Here is a 21,504-nt window from a genome sequence, read left to right on the forward strand (position 1 = left end):
CTGCTTGGAGAGTCCACACATGGGACATACCCAAGTTAAATGTCACTAGGGTGGGAAGATCTTTCCAGGGTATCGGCAGTGGAGTGAACTCTCTGTAAGACCCTTCTACCAAATGATGCCTCGGGGGAAGCAAATGTGTCCAATTTATAGTTGGGGGACAACCACGTTGTCACCCTGCAGATCTCCTCTATTGTTACCTGCATTGCCCAGGCAGCCATGGTGGCGGTTGTCCTTATGGAGTGAGCGGTGATATGAGACCAGTTTAGACCGGTGTTCATATGTCAACGTTATACACACCCTTAGCCATCTGCTGATGGTCGAAGATGTCACCTTCCTCCCTATAGATCCTGGCTGGAACAACACGAAGAGGGCCTTGGACATTACTCGGTAGTAGCTCAGCCAGCCCTGCCCCTGAACCGATTCTATAGGCAGCGCCATAGGTGGCACCATCTTGTTTCTGCATGCACAGAAGCAATTTTTAACTACTGTGCATGTGCACATGCGTGCAAGCACACATCATGCATGCACAAAGTGCATCCCTGAGCGAACCGGCAGTAACAGAAGCTGGAACCCACCCCTGATCTTGCTGCATATATTAAAACCCAGAAAAATGTTGTAAATACAAGCATTAGTAAGGGCAGCCAGCATAGTTTTAATGCTGACTTTCTGTAATTTTAGAGTATCCAAACACCATAGTGAATTAATAAACTGACTAACCAAATGTGCACAATATGGTGGTACAATGTGCAAGACCTCCAAGTCTTGATCTCCAGATCATGTGAACATCACAAGTTCAACATTAAATATCCCCATTTGTCCTCTGTATATCTTTAAAGTTTCTTTATTATTGAGTACATATTTTATTTATCTAGTTACGTTGCTTAACAGATAACTCTGATTTTTTGTGCATCAAGACAGCCTCATTTTTATCACTTTATATATACTTTCAAACAAATGGAATAAGAACATTTTCCATGACACAAAACATAAAAAAACTGAAAGTGGGAAAAACTGTTCCTTAATACAAAAACTGTCAAATACTAATGAGACTTAGGAAGGAAAACAGTGAATTTCAGGTCATTCATTAGAATTAAAGAAGGAATGGTTGATATTGTCAAAAAAAAAAAAAAAAACCAACCATGATACTACTAAACCAAGGGTTTTTTGAAAGAAACCCCAGTGGTGGAAATAAAAGGGAAAGGTAGTCATAGGAAAAACACCACTTCAAACCAAGTGCACCTACATGGTCACTTGATTCTGCCAAGATGCAGTTGTGAAAGGAGCAGGTTAAAAAAGCGTGAACATTCAAATGTGTTTTCAGGTGCTCAAACCCAATAAACCCAAAGCTTAACTTCATCTGGTTACGACAGAGCTCGGAAACGTGGCTGGGAGGGTGGAATGGCAATGGAAGCAACATTCATACATCACTCTGAGGAAAAAAAAGTCTAAGGACATGGCATGAGTTTGAAAAAAGTAACTATGGTACATTCCCTTTGAGAACAATTCTTAAGCTATTTCTGTTTTTTCCGCTTCCAACCTAAAGACTCAGTTATCTCTGAACAACTTGCTCTTCTCATGAATTGACAGATTTATTTTCAAGAAATAAGGAAAACGTATCTACTTTTCCTTTACTGTTAATCTACACACAAAGAAATAACAAACAGAGCTTGTCTATCTGAAATGCAATGGCTGCAGTCCTCAGAATTCAATTAAGCTCAAATAATTAATGCTTCTGCCATATTCAATTACTTTTACACGTTTGAGGCACTGATGTTTTCCCCCTTTATTCTTTTAATCTTTATTTCTCTTCTCTTATTTATTTATTTTTTTTCTAAATTTGTTTTAAAGTGCTGGTTGAGCAGAAAAAAATATATAAATATGAACACAATTTGCAGTTCAAATGTTATAGTCTCCTTTTAGCTGACATAGCATGTCAATTGTTATATGCCTTTGATTAAAATAACATTTTAAATGCTTTGAACAAATATATCTCCTCCATTCTTCTATTATTTTACATATTTCTTAGTAGAATAAAGAAGTTTTCATTCTTCCTGTCGTAGCACAAAAAAGCCTAAGAATATCTTTTGTCATAGAGAAAGTGAAAATATTATAGGCTGCTGATTACACCCCCCCCCAAAAAAAAAGAGGAGGTAGGAAAGTGGGGAGGGGGTACAGAGAGAGAGTGCACTGCCTTAGAGATTAAGTTTCCCTTTTATGAAATCGTATTTAGTCTCTTTCTTTTTTTTTAACAAATCTAACAACAATGCTCTACAGACTCTCACTGGGAAATACCTTTAGTGTTAAATACAGATTCTGATTTTCTTGGCTAATGCAGAAAGCCTTTCTATTGAAAAATAAATAAGGGGTTTGGTATATCCCACTAAAGCCTTTTCAGTGAATGACTTTTGTAGGGTTTTTTTTTTCATGGCTATCCTCGATGGCTGTAATATGAAGCTTTTATCCTACTATTGAAAACTATCCTGTGCTGTTTAAAAAAAGAAAAGAAGAGAGAAAGAGAAAAAGGGGAGAAGGTGAGCAAAAATATTTAACTAATATAATAGAACAATACTGAACTTGAGCTTTGACCCTAATTTTAATGCCATCTTTTACCAAAAGAATTTGAATCCTGGATAGAGAAAAATCAAATGAACCACATATTTATTTATTTTTTCAGATTCAAAATCTTCCAATCATTGTCAGATTAATCTTTGCTTTAGCTTGGGGGGAAAATCAAGACCTCCAGTTCTGTTCTTTTTTTTAATGGTGTGCTTAATATCATTCTTACTCATTCTCCCTATACTTGAAGAGTTATGGTTTTTTTTTAAACAAATTGCAGACTTGCCATGCTGAAAGTTCAAATATGCTGAAGGAAACCAAAATAAAAGGCAACTTCATAAAACTAGAGCTTTTATAGCTGGAGAATGTGAATACCAAAATATAATTGCTAGCCAAAGGCCTGAAGAATATGGAAGAAGAATTGCTGTGATTCATATAGATGTATATTGCAAGGATCAATGCAGATGAAGTCTGCGTGTGGGCACATGTACCACACAGACCTCGTGGCCTCCAAGGACAACCATCTTTTTTTTTTCCCATGGAAATGAATGTCAAGTCTTCATGTTTATACAAGAAAGCAAAGGATTACCCAGGAGAGTCAGTATGTATGGTAGTTAAGCAGCTGGACTGGGACCAAGGAGATTCAAATTCAAATCCATACTTAGCCAAGGAGCTCACTGGATAACTGTATACCTGTCAAACTTGTTATTGAAAGGATAAAAGGAGGGGTAATCGCCATTTACACAAACTTGAACCCCTACAGGAAAGGAATAACATAAATGCAATACAAAAATAAATAAGGGAAATCATTGAAACAAAGTTTAAATTTGGTTTTCATGTTCTCCTGCCGTTAAGAGCCAAACCAGCTCATATCTCTTCCTCTGAGTTTTCCTTCTTATACAATGTGAAAAGGGTTAAGCTATAATTTATATTAAGCATATCTTTGCATCATGCTTCTTAAAATAATACAATTGGCTGTTTCTGGGCGGAATCATTAACAGTGAGAAAAAGGAGAAATATAACTATTTGCTTCCATACTACTTCTGATGAGACTCACTCTCTCAAAACTAATATTGGTATTGGAAGAATTACTTTTCACATTATGAAAGATAAACACTTAACTGTTTCCTATTTCTAAGGTTCTGCCAATAGCATTACTACGGTAGCCTGTGTCTGCTACTTCTTAAGAGCTATGCACAGTAAACATAAATAAAGTATGCATTTACTGTCATTTAATGGCCCAATAGTATTTTTTGGGGATGAGGCTGTGAATATGTATCTGGACTTGGACAGTGAAGATGGTTAGACCTGATAAGTAGGTTGGATAGAGATCTTTAGAGAATTTTAGATCTATCCTGGGAAGACAAGACAATCTCAAACTATATGTAAATTGTTGCCAAGCAAATCCCATGGATATGTTCTTTAAGGCACCAGGAGAAGCAAGTTTCAGCTCAAAGAGAACTTTTCTTTATGTCATTTTTGATGGATAAACTACAAAGGGATTACGCTGCATATTCAACAGGGATCTCTTATTCTAAAAGGTTGGGATATGGTCCAAAACTAAGCTCAGCATGTAGGGGGGGAAATAACCTTTAAAGGTGCAAAGTGTAAATGTGCAGATATAAATAACTTACACAATTTGAAAGTGAATTCCATAGCTGCCCTGTGATTTGTGAAGTCTAGAAGTCAAGGACAAGTTTATGCAACTCTTTTACCAATCATGTTACACAGATTATGCCTATGGAAAGGGGTTTGGGGAGGGGGGTGCCTTTGAGTCAGTCTTGATTCTTGGTGATTATATGAACAAGTGTTTTCTTGGCAATATTTTCAGAAGGGGCTTGTCATTTTCTCCTTATTGAGAAATGAATAGCCCCAAATCACCCTGTTACCCATATTCAAGGCAAGAGTAAAACTCATTATCACTCCACTTCTAGTCTAATGACTTGGTGTAACTATTAAAGATATTGTGCTGTTAACTGGAAGATTATGAGTTCAAGTCCTGACTTAGGCATGAAACCAATTAAGAGACTTCATAGTCTCTTTCTCGGTCCTACGAAGAAGGTAACAGCAAACTACACTCAGAAATGTTGGCCAAGCAAACTGCATGGACTTTTTCATGTAATTTCCAGGACTCAAGCCCGACTCAAAGTGACAATTTTACACCTAAAAGTAGAGCTATATTAGGTTACCTTACACTGAAGTTGTCGTATCTTCCAACTTTAATATAGCAGATTCAGTGTCTTATGCTTTGGCATTAGGAAGCCTAACTTAAAACTCAATACGAATAGTCCTTGATTTATAACAATTCATTTAGTGACCATTCAGTGGCACTGAAAAAAATGACTTATTTTTCACACTTGTTTTTCACACTTATTGTCTCCATGGTTGCATGATGAAAATTCAGACACTTGGCAACTGGCATGTATTTATGACAGTTGCAGTTTCCTGGGGTCATGTGATCATCTCTTGTTGACTTTCTGACAAGCAAAGCCAATGAAGAAGCCAGATCCACTTAACAACCGTGTTACTAACTTAACAATGACAATGATTCATTTAACAACTGTGGCAAGAAAGGTCGTAAAAGGGGAAAACTCACTTAATAACTGTTTTGCTAAGCAATGGAAATTTAGGGGTCAATTGTGATCATAAATCAAGGATTACATGTATAAGTGAAAAGGTGGAATATGTCTTTTATAACTTACAAATATAGGAATCTTTTTATATGAAGTCAGATCATTGATGCCTCTAGCTAGTAGCAGTGTTGGGTAGCAACAATTATCCATGGTTTCAGACAAGAGTCTTTTCTAGTACTACCTCAAAACCCCAGGGAAATCCTCCTTCGAGGCCTAAAAATTATCCAGAGAAAGCATGCTAAAGCCAAAGCAATGGAAAAATGGAAGACATTTCTAAAAACAAAATAAATCTAACACAAAAACCACTGTCTTTCTGCCAATCAGTCCAGGGTTTTCCAGAAGTTCCTGAGCTATAGCTCTTATGTCTATAACCCCCAGCATCTCTAAGTTGACTGGCAAGTCGTGAAGGTTTCTATCCTGCCAGAGACAATTCATTCAGCTGTAGCCTGTTCTAATTGTTAAAATAAGGTTCAATTGATTTCAGCTTGACTAGTGGCCAAGTATGTTTATGATAACTATCCAGGGCTTAAAAGAGGGGAAAAAAACAAGTCAATTTCTCTCAGCAAGCCAGCCTGTTTCTGTAATGCCTCTTTAATAATGTGGTAATCTGCTGAGTAAGTGCAGGCTACCCATTCCCTAAACACAGTCTCAGGAAGGCCTTTACATGCCCATGCTTACAAGAACATCCCAAACACTGTGTTTGTGTGACCTCAGACAAGTTCACATTCATTTTATTCTTAACTAGCAAAAAATAATTTCAGAAACAAAGCGTGCATAATTATTTATACAATCCCTTTTTTTCTTAGAAACGGTTGCGACATCTAAACATCAGAAGCCACAGGCCTGTTCAAAGGCTATGAAGCCAATAAGATCAGTTCTAGGTAAGCCAGACACATCAAACTTCCTCGTTTTAGTTTTGTACTGCTGTATCTGCAACGCAAAACTAAGAATGCGGTAGAGAACAGCAGATTTGTGTGGGTAAAAAACTACAGAATCTTCACTTTAAAATGACAAGACCATCCCACCGGAACAACAGCCTAACTAAAGCAACATGTGAACAACATGAGGGACATTTTATCATGCATGGTAGATGTGCAAAAAAGCAAAAAAAAATGGATACAAATAAATACACAAATTCAGAAAGAGTATTAAGGACAAATTTACAATAGAAACTGAAGACTTTTCTCTTTTTTTCTTTTTGAGATTAAAGGAGAGACAACTAGAAAAAAGTCATGGAACTTTCTTTTATATATGAGAACTGCAATAAGATTACTATACGGTCAAAGAGTGGAAAAATGTGACACTCTCCACTTCACTACAATAGGTAAAGGTGATGTAACTTGCAGAGATGGCTAAATTGACTTCCTTGATTACAGCAAAGACACTATATGCACTTAAGGCTGACTGGAAACCCTTATAGACATTTTGCATGAAACAGAAATGTACTTATGAATTGTGATTTTAATGATTAGAAAAAATGAATAATAGAAAACAATGAGTTTTTTTATTTATACAGTAAGAGGTAATTTTGCAATCGTATTTTCTGCAAAGGAAATCAGAAACCTTCATTTTTATCTTTATTTTTTTCTTTCTACATTTGTCTTTTTTCTTTTCTTTCTTTTTTTTCCCTTTGTTTTCTTTATTCTAGATTAGTTTGCGTTAATGTTTATGTTGTCTTTAAAACTTTTAATATATATGTGTGGGTGTGCACACACACACACTCACACACATATGAACAACAGACTAACTATGGAGAAAGGGTTATGCAAATTAAGCTAGTTTTATATTTGTAGCTCCTAACTATCCCTTTCTTCAGAAATATATTGTATTCCCATTGAACAACTGCCCTGTTCTCTCGCTGTTCTGGAAAGCATACACTAAATGCATATGTATTAAACTACTTTAAAATTCAACAAAGTCTTATCTTCTTATGTAGTCCTGATATTCTTCTGCCCGGACACTGTGTTCTGATATTAACTAAAGAAATAGCTAAGCAGTATTAAGCTATGGGGAGGCTGCCTTCTGTAAAATTTCAAACAGTGCTGAGCAATCTGATATGAGGTATGGCCGCTCAACATCTTTTCTGCTGTCAACAAGCCTCTCGTAAACCATAACTCACACAAATCAGTGGCAATTTCCACCATGTTGAGGTAGGAAATGCAAAAAGCTCTGCCATATTTCCTAAAGTAAGCTCAACATGGTTATAAAAAAAAACCCTCCCCAACCCATGAAATCCAAAGGAGAAAAAAAAGACCCTCCCCACATATGTGATGTCTCCACCCATGATTATGCTCCGTTGCTTTTCACTGCAATTCTCTCTACCCTTTGAAAATATTATGTATACACTTTGATTACAATACTTTCAAAGTTAAACATTAGACAACTATCATCACGATGACACGATTCTCATTTGAAAAATATGCAAGTTCAAATAAGTGTTCTAAAAAATTAATTTCTAGGATCTTTTTGACTTTTGGGATGGGGGGGGTCTGCAAAAGTACTACTGGCATGGACACAACCCAGCTCTGTGGGTTGTGTCCATGCCAACCCACAGAGCTGAGAATTGTCAGTAGAAAGTCGTAATGAATTATTGAATGCAAGTAAAAATGAGCTAAGGTGATGACTTAAGGGAAGGTATCTGACTTCTCAGGCTGGAGAATCATAAAAACCTGTTATATGGAACATCTGACACAACACAAAACTAAAAGTTATCACTCAAAACAAGCAGATCTTCAGAGGGCATTCCACAATCCAAGGATCCAACTAAACCTTTTACAAACTGGGATCAACTGGATTCTGAGGTTTAGAATCAAGAGGATCCTCAGTTATGGCCTTATGCACTACCCACAGGCAATTTTACATTTTTCATTCTGTCAAGAAGCCTTTCTCTCATTTTTAGAGAAAAGGGGTGGGACAAGGAAAGGCCACCTCTGCAGATGAATGAACGTAAAACATGCTGTACCTGCAATGTTCTCCTGCTTGGGGCAAATTCCTTTTGTAGGTGTGAGAACACGGTCTTCTTCATCGGGTGTGACTTGGATCCCGATTTCCACTGGCTCTGACACTTTCCTGAGCTCGGAGCGTGATGGAGGGGGAGGACTGCTCTTATCCACGTTCTTTTCATAGCAGGCACCACCAGCGCCATGGCACTGCTTCTTCTTGTGCTCTATAAAAACCAAGATGTCTCCCAGGGGAAAGTTCATCTGACACTGTCCACAGGTTAATAGGTCAGGGTCTGTTCCACCCAACGCAATGCTGAGCCCAACCGGGTCTCCTAGTGCTAGGCTCTCATCCTCATGGGTGATGATGGCAGTGTCCACGTGGTCAGCCTCTGCTTCGTTTGGAAACCCAAAAAAGGTGAGGGTCAGGGAGAAAGGGAAAAAGAAAAAAAGAAGGAAAAACAATTGAGAGCAATTGGTTTAAATATTCATATAGTTGTAATTTTTTTATCTATTTCCCACCCTGCTTGTCTCCACAAGTGATCTGAGTACATTTTGCAATCAAGTCTGTCTGCAAAACAAAATAATAAGCATATCTAATTAGGCTTTTCTGAATCAACCATCAATCTCCACAGCAATGGATTAATAACAGCGGAGAGTAGAGACCTGTTAAGTCACTTCCAGAACCAAAACTGGTAGGATGCATTGGACAGAGCCAGAGATATACATCAAGTTATATTAGAATCCATGATTCAGTTAAGTACTGTAATCAAGCATCTTTTTTTCTTTATAAAGCAAGAAACAATACTGAACTATTTGACTATGGAAGCCCACCATTAAAAACAATTGACATTGAAAATATTTTATATTATTATTTTTTCTGATATTTTTCAACAATTTATTGATAGTGTTGTTTTGTCAAAAACATTCTAAGATTAAGTTTGTTGTACTATTATGTTTGTTGTACTATGACGTTCTTGGAATGTTACTGTATTTCTAGCTTTTTATGGCCCAGTCACTGACTCACCCTCCAAAATATTTTTTTAATTAGGTCCATTCCATGGCCACTATTCCAAGGATTGTTGGAAGCAATGAATATGCAATACATTGGACTTACAAATATAGTGAAGAGGCTGATTAACCTAACAAGGTAGCACTAGCCATGTCAAATAACCATGAAAAGCTTTGGCGACAAGTAGGCACCTGTTCAAATGAATTTGAATGGAAACGGTGCTCAGTGCGTCACAGTGAAATTAATTATCTCGCAGGATTTATTAAAAATATAGGGATAAATCATGCTTACACAAAGCAGGTTTTTGGCACCACATGCATCTTATATAAGTGAGTTTGATCTGACTGCTCTTTTTACTGCATCACCTTTTCAGGATGACCAGAGGAGGAGGAGCTGTTTTGCCTCTGATTCCTGGCATCGTAAGCCTGTCTTTCCCAAGATGAAAGTCATTCCTGGGACAGGATTTTTCAATCACTATTGTACCGAGAAAGTGACATCAATGATGCCAGAAGGAGATTTATACAAATTTGCCAAAACCAGTTTAGAGAACAAGTTTCTGTGGTTCCAGATGTCTGCAATCTCTTGGAAGGCAGCACAAGACAGTTACAGGTTCTTGGGCTTGTCTTGAGCAGGAAGACTGTCTCTTTCAACCCTACCCACAAAACAAGCCTGAGGTCTACAAGCAGCATAAAGTGACACGTCCATCTGCCTTAAGAGAGAAGGCAGGGAACTGATCCCACACCCAAAACACACCGATCAGGCTTTGTTCTGTCCCCCACATTACTCAAATGCTCGGCTGGGGGAAACGGTACCCCAACTTGAACTTGCCAGGCCACACAATCACCTTAATGTGACACGGCTCAGGATAAGAATGAAGATGTACCCAATCCCACACCTGCAATCTCTGATTTTTTATGCCCCCCCCCCCTTGAGAATGCACACTGGGCTCATAGACTGATTTGTGGATGGATCATGGGGTTTGTCCAGAATGAATGGTTTCCTAGAGTCAGTCTCTCAAATGCCACCCATGAAAACAGTCTTTCACAATTAAGTTTTTAATTTTCTCCAGAAAACCTTCACAGCTAAATCATGCTTCCAACTAAGTAGGTTCAGTAGGCTGCTTGAATCTTTTCAAGCAGTTTTTTTTATTTTAAGGTCCCAATTTTGTAATGTCACAAACCCTATTTTCTTCCCTTTCAATTTCTTTACTAAATTGTTGTACCTTCAGATATGAGCAACGATTAAGGCTTTTTATTTTTATTTCAATTAACCAATATGCAACATTGAGGTTTCCAGCATAAATATCTCAATAAGGAGCTATATAGAGAAACCCTTTATAAAGAACCAAAAGACAAATTGATGAAAAAGATTTTTTTAAAAAATCTCAATTCAAATTTATGTTTAGATTATAATGCTATCCACTTATTAGCTGAAAGAAAATGAAATTTGCGCAGAACGTATCTCAATTTCAGTCCATAAATATTATCTTCAAATGCTGAAACTTAAATGGGAAAGATTTCCCAATTCAATTCACACTATGGTCCACACTGACCAAATTTTATTTATATTAAATAGTCTTCAGAATGCTCAACATTTTGATAGTTATTTTTTAAATTGTTATTAACTATTGAATACCAACACTATTATGTGTAATATCCTACCTATCATTACTTAATATAACTAGAATTTTGGGGCAATCTTGTGTTTGCAGGATAATAATGTACTTAATATAGCTAATTCACAATATTAGTAGGGTGCAATAAACTTTTGTTTTGTTTTTATTTCCAAGGCAGGCTAACTGCAAAACCACACGAAATATGGACCTCGATCAGGCACAGTTCCCAATGGCTGGCAGGGTTTTGCTCTAAACAAGAATTGTATCATTTGGCCTGATCAATGCACAGTGAATTAACGACATGTAAATAAAAGAGATGCGCCATTGAAGTTTTATCAAGAGAAGGGAATAGTGAAACTCCGCAGGGGAAAAAAATGAACACATGGAAACACTGGCATTGGTGATTTGTTTCCAAATTTCCTGGAGATCTAAAAGCAGCAGGACAATGTAAAACATTTGTCATACTTCTGAATTGCAATCCCTGAACTGAATGGGAAATTTGCCTAGGCAGTTTTTAAAACTGCTATTTATTTTTATTTGGATTTTTTCGTTTTGTTTTCTAATAATAAAAGGGAAACTATCTAACCAGGAGGCTTAATCCCCCAGTTTTAATTAGATCAAAAGGCATCTAACTTCTGTTTCTGAAAAAATATTGCTAATTAGTACATGAATGTAATCAAATGCAGTTTTGCCATTTATACATAGGAGGTATGTATATAAGAAAAATAACTGAATGCATCAGAACTTGGGCTTTGTTGGATTCATAGTACTTCAGATTAAGCCCACGCTAACTACCTTCTCTTTACAATTAATGGAGGTGGATGAACAAGAAGTCAGCCTAAGGAATAGGAGATGCATGCATGAAAGCTTCTGAGTTTCCTGTACTTACTTGTAGCCAAATTAATCCACTAGGTAACTCAAACACTAGGCATAATGCATGGTGTGTGAAACCCATTAATTACTTTCCCTCCATCCTTTCCTCAAAGTTTACTTTAAAAGCGGCTGGTAGACAATGCAACGTAATTAATTTACCAATTTATTTTATGAAAGGACTCTTTTGCCATCGTGAAAATATAATCATAACCCTAGTGCTGAGCGGGAAGTGAGTGGATTTCTGTGCGAACGGTTTGTCACAATGCAAAAGGTAATTATTTAGTGCTTCTGTTCCCTTTAATGATCTAACATTGAGCAATACTGTTTATATTGAAGAGAGCTTGCACCTTTAATTACCAATTACATATACATAATTTTAGAGCCAAAAGGGAAAGGAAAAACCGAGGGCTGTGAAAAGACTCCTTTAGACAACATATGCATCCTTTCTCAAAAAGAATTCCTATTAGGTGGGAGCAGAGTGTCAAAATATTAAAACACGCACACACAAAGGAAGATAAGGTAAAAGGATCGGAACAGCCAGAAATGAACCTAGGCACAAATAAGGAGCATAATGAATGGAAGTCGGAAAATAGATAAAATTCAAAAAACGTGTCTTGGCATTTCTTTTACACCCCTGCTTGCTAAAGTGAGATATGTGGCTAAAATTACAATAGGCTAACTATGTACGTGTTTTAATATGGAATGGGAGAGGAGTTTTCAAGCTTCTTAACTTTATGATGTAGGATATACTGCTTATTCAAAAAAAAAATTAAAAAGGGAAGCAAACAAGAGGGGAGGAAGGAGTAGAAAAATTCAAAGTAACCAGCCTTCCAGACCTCATATTGGTTGAAATTTCAAAATCTCCTTCCACTGCCAGTAGCTGATTTTTTTATATAAAAAAGAAGTCTATTATTAAGAATTAAAATAGGATTGAATATAATTTGTTAAAAAATCAATTTTCCCAGTTTGCAAGACAATTTAGAAATCAAATATTCTTAAAGTCATCAATTTTCCCGTTTTATTTGGCTATCTTGACATCCTGTGCTACGCGAGTCTCATTAGCATCTCATCATGATTAGTAAGTCTGTGTGTCCCCATTTATCTAAATCTTCTCCCCTTTACTCTCACCCAAGTAAATGGTGTGCACAGTATACACACACACAGTAATTTTTCATTCTCTGGAGCTATCACATTTTAGAAAATCAGCTTTATATTTCCTCCTTGTGCAAAGTTCTCTCTCAAATTATCGTTGCTGTTTTCAAAGAAATCAATGGAAGTTATTTAAACAGTCATTTTAATTCTGATTAAATTTAATAACCCAGACAGAAAGCTATGCTGATAAGTGGAATAGTGCAGTACTATACATATCTACGTACAAGTAAGCTCTGCTCAAGTTAAGGAGGCTTATTCCCAGGGAACCAAGTATAGGATTGCAGTATTATTGCAGATTAAATTATCTGGAGCAGGTAAAAGTAATGTCGATATACTCCAGAGTAAGTGGGGTCTTTCTTCAGTAATAATGGTTAAAAATTTAACTCCCAGAACTGTATTCTATTTTGAAACAGAATTAACAAAAGGCAAGCAAAAATAGCAACAAAAGCAAAAAATAAAAGCAACTAATCATTACAGAACTAAAAAAGCTCATTGTTAATTATCAATATATTGGTGAAACAATAAAGGAAGCCTAAAAAGCAGCTTACTATCTAATGAAACCTAATATATAGAAAATATCAATTATATAATTTTATACACTGACACACACAGTATATACGTGTATGTTCATTACGCACATTAGTCAAAATAAATATGAACATCTGTGATCAGAATTTGATGAGAACTTGGAAGTTTTTCCATGCATAAAATGAATGAAAACATGGCGATATTTGTTTTTAAACTGGCCATTTATTCATTTTTTAAAAAGCAAAAAGCAAATGCAGCACAGCTCTGTATGGGTTCGTGTAGAAATAGAGCAATGTAAACCGGTTTTTGTTTCAAAATTTCATGATCTCATCTAAAAGCAGTAAATTCAGACTGCGTCCCCCCCAACTGAGCACAGAAGGGGCATGATCCAGAAGACAACCCCCCTAAAAAAATCCCAGTTATTAACTTCAATGGAATTTCCATTAAAAAAAACAGCCAAGGCCAATAATGCAAGGTGAGCATGGTATGCTCTAGTATGGTAATGCATAAGACTTTCTACACTTGTAGAATATGTTTGCCTTAGCTCTTCCAAGGCTACATTCATGAATTCAAAAGTGACAATAAACATTAGGTTCTGACAAATCCATTAGCAAGAGAGAGCAAAATCACTCGATTCTTCTTAACACACACACATTGCACACACACTTGTACACAAACACACAAAAGAAATTAAGACAGCTTTTCTGACCCAAAATAACAATTCAAACCTTCAACCACATTCATTGAACATATCCACCAAGGCACACATTCAAAACCTATTTTCTGTTACTAAATTCAATTGAACTTAAATTTAATTCTATAAATGTGAAGATCCTATATACCCACACTTAGGATAATAATGTTGTATAATTAAGACATTTTATTTTTTTAAAAAATCAAGATGTTAAAACTATAACAAAGATGTAAAATATCTTTAAAAATCAAACAGGCCACGTGTTATTAAATTAAAAGGACTTGTCTTCATTAAACCTGGATAACCCAGCTTGTCAAAACTAACTGCTTATCATTCCAAAGTGTGTGTTTTCTTCCAACACAATTGTAGCATCAAAAGGTTTTCATTCCATCTGACTGAAGCATACATAGTTAAGTGGCTTAATAGTTACTACATTCTTCATCAAGGGGTTTGCAAACCCTTTTCTTTCAGTAATGTTAACATATTTACAGTTGGGCAATTGAAGATACAATGAACTACACATCAATACATGTTTTGCTTGCAGAAGGGGAAGAAATCAGTTTAGGTGCGCTATAAAAAGAGAGGTATTGGATATGAATCAAGAAACAATCAGACGCAAATGCAAACTTTTTAGCTGCCATGCACTTTGAATCAAGATGCCTAGGAGATTTTTTTTCTTCTTCTTTTTTATGATTTATAGCTGAATTAAATGCATTGGTATAGTTAATAATGCTGCATATATAATATGCATGCCACACTGTTTACTCTTACAAGTAAAAATGTTTGCTAAATCTATTTGCCTGTTTTTACAATCTCCAAACTTTTCATGAAAACAGCAAAAGGAAGGACCCTTTTTGGCGGATGATGACTTCCTGTACCAATTGACACATTGTGCAAAAACAAAACCAAGCCTGCCTCTATGCAGTCATCAGGCAACAGTCAGTTATCTCACAATGTAACACAATATGTTCCCATCTGCATGGTCATATTTTTATTCTTGAATTGTAATTTGCAAAGAGCTCTCTTGAGATCAAATTCTGCTTCAAAATACTTTTTTTTCCTTGCAAAGCTGTAAAATGTTTAAAGGAGAAGGGAAATAGTTGAACATTTAATACTCTTTTTTTCTAACCTTATCACCAATAGTGGAGAAAAGAAAAATTCTTACTTTTTAATAGTAAAAAAGAGGGAGCTAAATAATGTATTTTTAGAAATTCTGAAAAGAATCCATTGTTCTGCCCTTCTTTAAAAATTAACCGCAAATGATAATACTCTCCTCCATGCTTGCCGATAAGAGCACCAAGGTTCTATGCAACATCACAACTTTCTCAAAGCCAGAAGCCAATAGAAATGGGGCTGATACTACGTGCTGCTTAGGTGTTAAGCAGGTGCTGCAATCATCATAGGTACCGTAATGTTGGTTACGATGTAAATCTCTGCAGACCTAGATGAGCAGACTGTAGATTAACTATATCTGGCTGCGCTTTGTAATGATGTATTGATGAATCAAGCAGCATTTGCCAGCTGCACCACTCTACAGGGAAATCCTAATTTCAGAGGAACATCCAACAGGCTCCATATTTTTCCCCTCAAAGGAACTCTATGCACTCTTGCGTTTTCCCTGGTCCTGTACCAGAATTTGAGGATTTTGATAACATGGGGAAATAATAACTTTGTACTTGAAAACTACGGCCAGACATCTACCAAGGAAATTGCTTTCATCTTGAGATTTTGCTCATAAACCACTATGCCTATACACCCATTAGAATTACATAGTGGCACATTAAAAACCTGGACCAATCACTGAGTGAAGATTCTGAAGACGCTAGAATAAAAATCGACAATTCAGGGAAAACATTATCCGCTAATCATCCCAATTATTTGTAATTTTGTTTCCAGATTCATCGCAATCTAAACTTTGTCATTGTAATAGGCTATACATTTTATTTTTCCTTAAGGAGAAAAACTTATACTTTTTTCATACTCATATTAGTTTCCATATAAAATCAGCACAAAAGGAAAGAAGAGAAATAGTGTTTCCTACCGACCAATATGAATGATGAATAAAACAAAACTAATCAGATAGTGCAAAATGGCTCATCACAACCACAATTTGCAGTTCAGCAAACTCAAACTCATAGAGTCCCGTAAATCTACTTGCAAGAGATCTAAGACTATATATATCTGCTCAGAAGCAAGCACCACAAAACAATGTTAATTCCTACTAAATGACTATAGAATTGCAACTGAGAAGCATTTTATGCAACGTTAATTAAGTTAGACTACAACAATCCTTTCAATTCAGGTAAGTTTCAGATGTAGATGTGGCCAAGCAGATAGATGTAATTTGCCTATCTTTGTTGGTTGGCAGGCTTTACAACTATGAATGGTATACATATATAACGTGAACAGTTTCTATTCCACCTTCTTAAAGTATTCCCAGCTGGCAGAGAGAATGAGAATATAAAACATCTGAAATCCACTTTTTAAAATGGCAAGTACAAGTACAATGCAGCTTTTGGGAAGATTTCCATAACCTGCTTGTCCTTCAGTCTTGACCACTGAAAGCAAGCAGTTCTAATTCTGTTTAGGACTCAAAGATAGGAGACTGCCTTGGTAGACACAGATAGGTACATACATACGCATATTTATACTGGGCTGCTTTGCAAAACAACCCGTCAAGCTCTAGATGTGAATGATTTCCAATCACTATGGAGGAACCAGCATTAATCAGGATTTTTTTAAGAATTGCTTAAACTGCCTGGAATTGCTCATTTGGAATTAAAATACGCAAAAGGCACTTCCACAGCTATGAGTTTCTAAACCCTTCTCTAAACACCTTTTGAAGAACTTGCCTCTGGCTTAAGAGAACAAGTTAATCCTATCACAAGTTTGATTTGAGATGGGGAGAATAAAAAATAAAATTGTTTAGCACAAGTTTAATTATTCCAGCAAGGTCTCATAGTGACCACTTAAAAACTTGCAAAGTTTTGGCTATAACTGTATAGGTTATATTATAACAACTTCTGGAATACTTGATGTTACCCTAATCATCTTCTCTCAATTTCTTTCTTGAGAAATGATTCTGCTTTTCTAATTTAAATAATGCCTACACAAATATCTGTATATTTTGCTAAATGAACTAGTTATTCAAGATGCAGAAAGAAGAAAAAAGATTTATTGCAATTGAGAGGCTAAAATACATAGGTCCTTGTACAGACCATAAAAGCTGTAAATATTCACAGATAAATCAGGGACTGAGATAATGATTGTGATAAAAAGCTTCCTTTGTGCCTATGTAAATAGATGTATTTTAGTTAAAACCAAATATCTGAATGGGGAAAGAGAATCCATCCAGATAATTTTTGGCTGTAGTAGAACAGACTTTCTAGACTATAAATTTATAGCAATATATAGACAACAAGTGAGAAAAAGTTAATAAATGTGATTTTTGCTGTAGATTGAAAACAGGTGGCATTTTTGTCGAATGTCCACCACAAAAGGTGGGGGTAGTTTCCAAGGGAATTGTAAATCATCATCATTATTTACACCCAATTCTATTGGTGTTGTTTTTCAAGTTACACAGAGGTTTTAGGTGTTCTGTCATTCAACAAATTTTGTCAGATTATTCCAGAAGCATTAAAAAAAATGTAGAGGTGATGCTCTGTGTACAATCACATACATTCCTACAATACTTTCTTACTGTACCATATGAGTACATACAATTCCCAACAAGCATTTAAACACTCACAAAACAAACGAATCACTAGATCTTTCCAAAAAAAAATCTGCATTCAAAAATTTTGCAAATGGAAAACTAAATATATTTATAGAAAACACTCAAGCCATTTCCTATGGATGTCATGCCATTAATGAAACTCCCAAATACCTCTTTTGCCAGAAAATTATATTCCTGCATTATGTCCAAGACTACTGCTTATCCTTCTGTCTATCCTGCAAGAGATGTATTACAGAAGAACAAGAAAAATTCAAAATTCCCAATATACATTTGAAACTTAGATGACTGAAATAGTACTTTTCCAAAATAATGGAAGAGCAGAACTAATACAAACGCTGTGGAGAATTATACTACATGAACAGGGAATGCTAAAGGATTCTATAAGAGCTTTTTATAAAACTAATTAAGCAGAAACAAGAGAAGAGTATCATCCTAATAGCTGCTAAAAGATTTCCTTATGTATCAGTAATGCCCAGTCTGTTTAAGCACATTTCCCCTAGATCGTTATGCAGTTATATTCATAACAATATACTCACCTTGTGAACTGTGCTAAATGCCCTAGAGTTCTGCACAAGCCAATTGATGCTTTGCAAGATTATATAACCAAAGAATTTTCCAACATAAAGACTCCGAAATAAATTGAAACTGCACAAATGCAAATGTATTGTGTCCTACCTATTTAACTGTCTAGATTAGAACTGTTTTGGGGATGACCTCTCGGGCACCCTTAAATCACACAAGCCAAAATTAAGCCTTACGATACAATCTGATGAAAACTTAGTTTTAAGTTTCTTAGTAAAAATGCATCTGTGTGATTTTTTTAAATCAGATGTTCTTAATCTTATCCGCTGCTTTTAAAACTTCAACTAAATTCACTGAGTAGAACACATTAAAAAAGCAGGCAAAAAGAATATTCAGAAGCAAATAAAAAGAACAGGCTGGGCATAACAAGTATTTTCACAAATGTGGAAATATTATTGGTGATACTTTGATTACAGCTACTATTTTCTTTCTTTTATTACTGTGAAAAGTTTTTAAAGTCCAAAGATTGAAGCAAGTTGTTAGGGACAAAATTTGAGGCTTTCTAGAGCCTACATGTATTCTAGGAGTGTGAGTGGATGTTAGGAAGGGAAGTGATCTTCTTATCCCTTCATTTCCAAGTTAGTCCAATAAACTGCCTGCTGTCTCTATGCTTCCAAGAAACTGGATAGGAACACTAAATGAAGTGGAGAAATGATCAGATAAATTGCAGGCCCTGTCTAACTGAGAATGAAGGGTGCTCGGATAGTAAATGACAGCTCTACTCTTTTGTCTGACCTAATTTATTTCTCTTTGAAAGTTCAAATAGAGCCTACTGCACCGTCAATGAAGAATATCTACCCAGAGATTGTGCCCTGAGATGAGAGAAAAATTTGCAGAAGACTTAACAAAACCCAATCCTAACAAACTTCTACAAAACCTTCAATGCCTTTCTTTTGGCAAAGCTGTATCTCTGGATTCTCTTTTTATAACTCATTGTACAGCATAAATGTCAGCAAGAAAGGATTCAAGAGATGTTAATTCCTATAAAACTGGTCAAGGAAATCTGGGAAATCACAAGCACACAATTCAGCACTTACCTGCTGTCAAAGTAACTTTTTATGTTGTTTATGATGATCTCTATTTATGCTGTTTATGATGAACCTCTATATCTTTATTATTTTAACAAAGGTAAACCAATGAAAATAAGCTTGCATGGCCCTATAAAATTCAGAGCCATGATAATTAAGGTGTTACTGAAAGGTTTTGCCGCTATAAAACTACACAGAATATTTAAATACATTTGATAACTATGGTTTCCCTAAAAGTAACTTGAATAAAATATATGTACCAGATGAATCCAACAGTATGCAGTTATCAATTATAAGTAACCATGGACTAGTACATTCCTTGCAAGATCTGGTTTCTTTAAACATTCACCTTTGTATACATCAATTTGTTTACTATTGTTCTACTGAACTGATAGACATGAACATCTGCTCAAAACTGAGCTGAAATCTGAGTAGATATACAATCCCCTTTCCCCACCATTAAACATACAGTTTTTAAAAGTTTGTAGTTTGTCCAGGGTATTTATGTTGCTCACAATGTGTATCTATATGATTTTACACAGAAAATGTGTTCATATTGACAGAGGTACACTCTCCATAATTCTTACTCCGTTAGGTCAATCTCTCCTAAACAATTCAATCTTACTGATCTTTTTTATTGTTTAAAAATAATTCCATGTTCAGTATGTAAAATGTGTACAAAAGGCAAATTATTCAATATTCAATAAATATATACGAGCACATATGCTCAATCTGTGAAGGGCTTATTCCTTGCTTTTAGTTAATCAAGCAACTTGGAATTCAGAAAGTATGACAAGCTACTAACAGTAAAAGACACTTTTAAAAGCTAATTTTAATTAAAAAACATCCATCTTGCCAGAGTTGTTTAATCAGTCATAATTTGCTTAGAAAATAGATTTATCTAACTTGCAATCTCTCTCATCTTGTACTATACAGATCTCAGCATGAAAATCAATACCACAACTTTACACCTAAAACATTTTGTAGGCAAGGATGGAAACCTGACTCCTCTCTATTATTGCCTTGCCTTCACAGATGCTGGGAAACAAAATCTCTATCAGACAGGCTATGAGCGCCCCCTAGCTGTCAAGACAAGCCACTGATCACCACCAATGTGACTTCAACTGAAAAACTAGGAAAGTTTATTTTGGAGAGTATTTTGTAATAACAAACAAGAGAGTGCAGAACAATCTCAACAGAAAATGGAAAAGAAAAGCCGTTATGTGTTGAGTTAAACTAATAGAACAAGCTTCAAACCACTTCATTCTGATAAGGGAGGCTGAATGTGCCAACTAGTGCCAATGACATGAAAAATTTGGCCTCTTTTACCTGGACCAAATTCATTTTTTGAACAGCCTTTGTTCAACTCACACTTCCATGTAACTAGAAGAGACAGACAATAACATGGCTTTCAATGAACTACTCTGCTTATGCATGTTTATCTCCATGCTTACTAAGATGCTTAAATAAGCCTAACAAATTAATCCCTGTATTTGCCTATCAACAAAAAGTAAAACTGTTCCTTACTCCTCGGTGTATTTATTCTCCTAAACAAACTAAATCATTCAAAGGACATCTAAAGATGGCAGACTGAATACTAGGCAATGTATAAAAATTAGCGAGAGAAAAGGGATATAGAGTTTTAAAGCCAAAATAGGTCTCATAAAATATTTTACAGTCTGAAATTTTGACTAAAATATATCCTATACAACTTATGAAGTACAATTCAGAGTAGAGGTGTGAAGCGATAAAATTAAGCGCATAATACCTGCTGCATACACACGTCACATTCTCTTATTTTATACAGAAATTGAAACCAACTCTACAAATTTATTTCTAGCTAATTCCTCAGTTTAACCAATCTCTTAGCTTGGATGTCTGTTTAAATTCCTGAATTGTTTCTGGATGAGAAAAATCCTTTCAGTAAAGAAAACATACTTTAAAATATTTTCTTTTCACTGAGATGATGGTGATATTTTTCAAATTAGCGTGGTCCAAAAAGGCAAACCAGCAAGCCACCTGTTGAGTAAAAGAATTCTAGAAATCTGGCAAATTTATTTTTGCAAAGCAAGGATGTGATTCTATTATCAATCCTACACCACCACCCTGAAGAGATTGTCTTAGGGGAGGTTCAGCTATATATTACAATGGGAATT

The 21,504-nt window shown here is 35.6% G+C and overlaps 1 protein-coding gene across 8 annotated transcripts in view; it reads right to left on the reverse strand.

The window, feature by feature from the left end:
- Positions 1-21,504, reverse strand: part of BCL11B (BCL11 transcription factor B) — a 161,178-nt gene that overhangs the window by 133,798 nt on the left and 5,876 nt on the right. For 6 of the 8 annotated variants that reach the window (XR_015698165.1, XM_087726151.1, XM_014060134.2 and 3 more), the window contains one exon: positions 8,152-8,523. Coding sequence is in view for 7 of the 8 variants with exons in the window: in XM_087726151.1 (XP_087582277.1) it covers positions 8,152-8,523 (372 nt within the window). In the remaining variant the exon portion in view is untranslated. The remainder of the gene's footprint in view (positions 1-8,151; positions 8,524-21,504) is intronic. The other 2 variants (XM_014060136.2, XM_014060132.2) reach the window with 1 other exon arrangement.

This window comes from Thamnophis sirtalis, unplaced genomic scaffold (assembly GCF_051295495.1).
Source record: "Thamnophis sirtalis isolate CommonGarterSnake01/CBP01778 unplaced genomic scaffold, rThaSir2_p1.2 scaffold_1, whole genome shotgun sequence".
Lineage (NCBI taxonomy): Eukaryota > Metazoa > Chordata > Lepidosauria > Squamata > Natricidae > Thamnophis > Thamnophis sirtalis.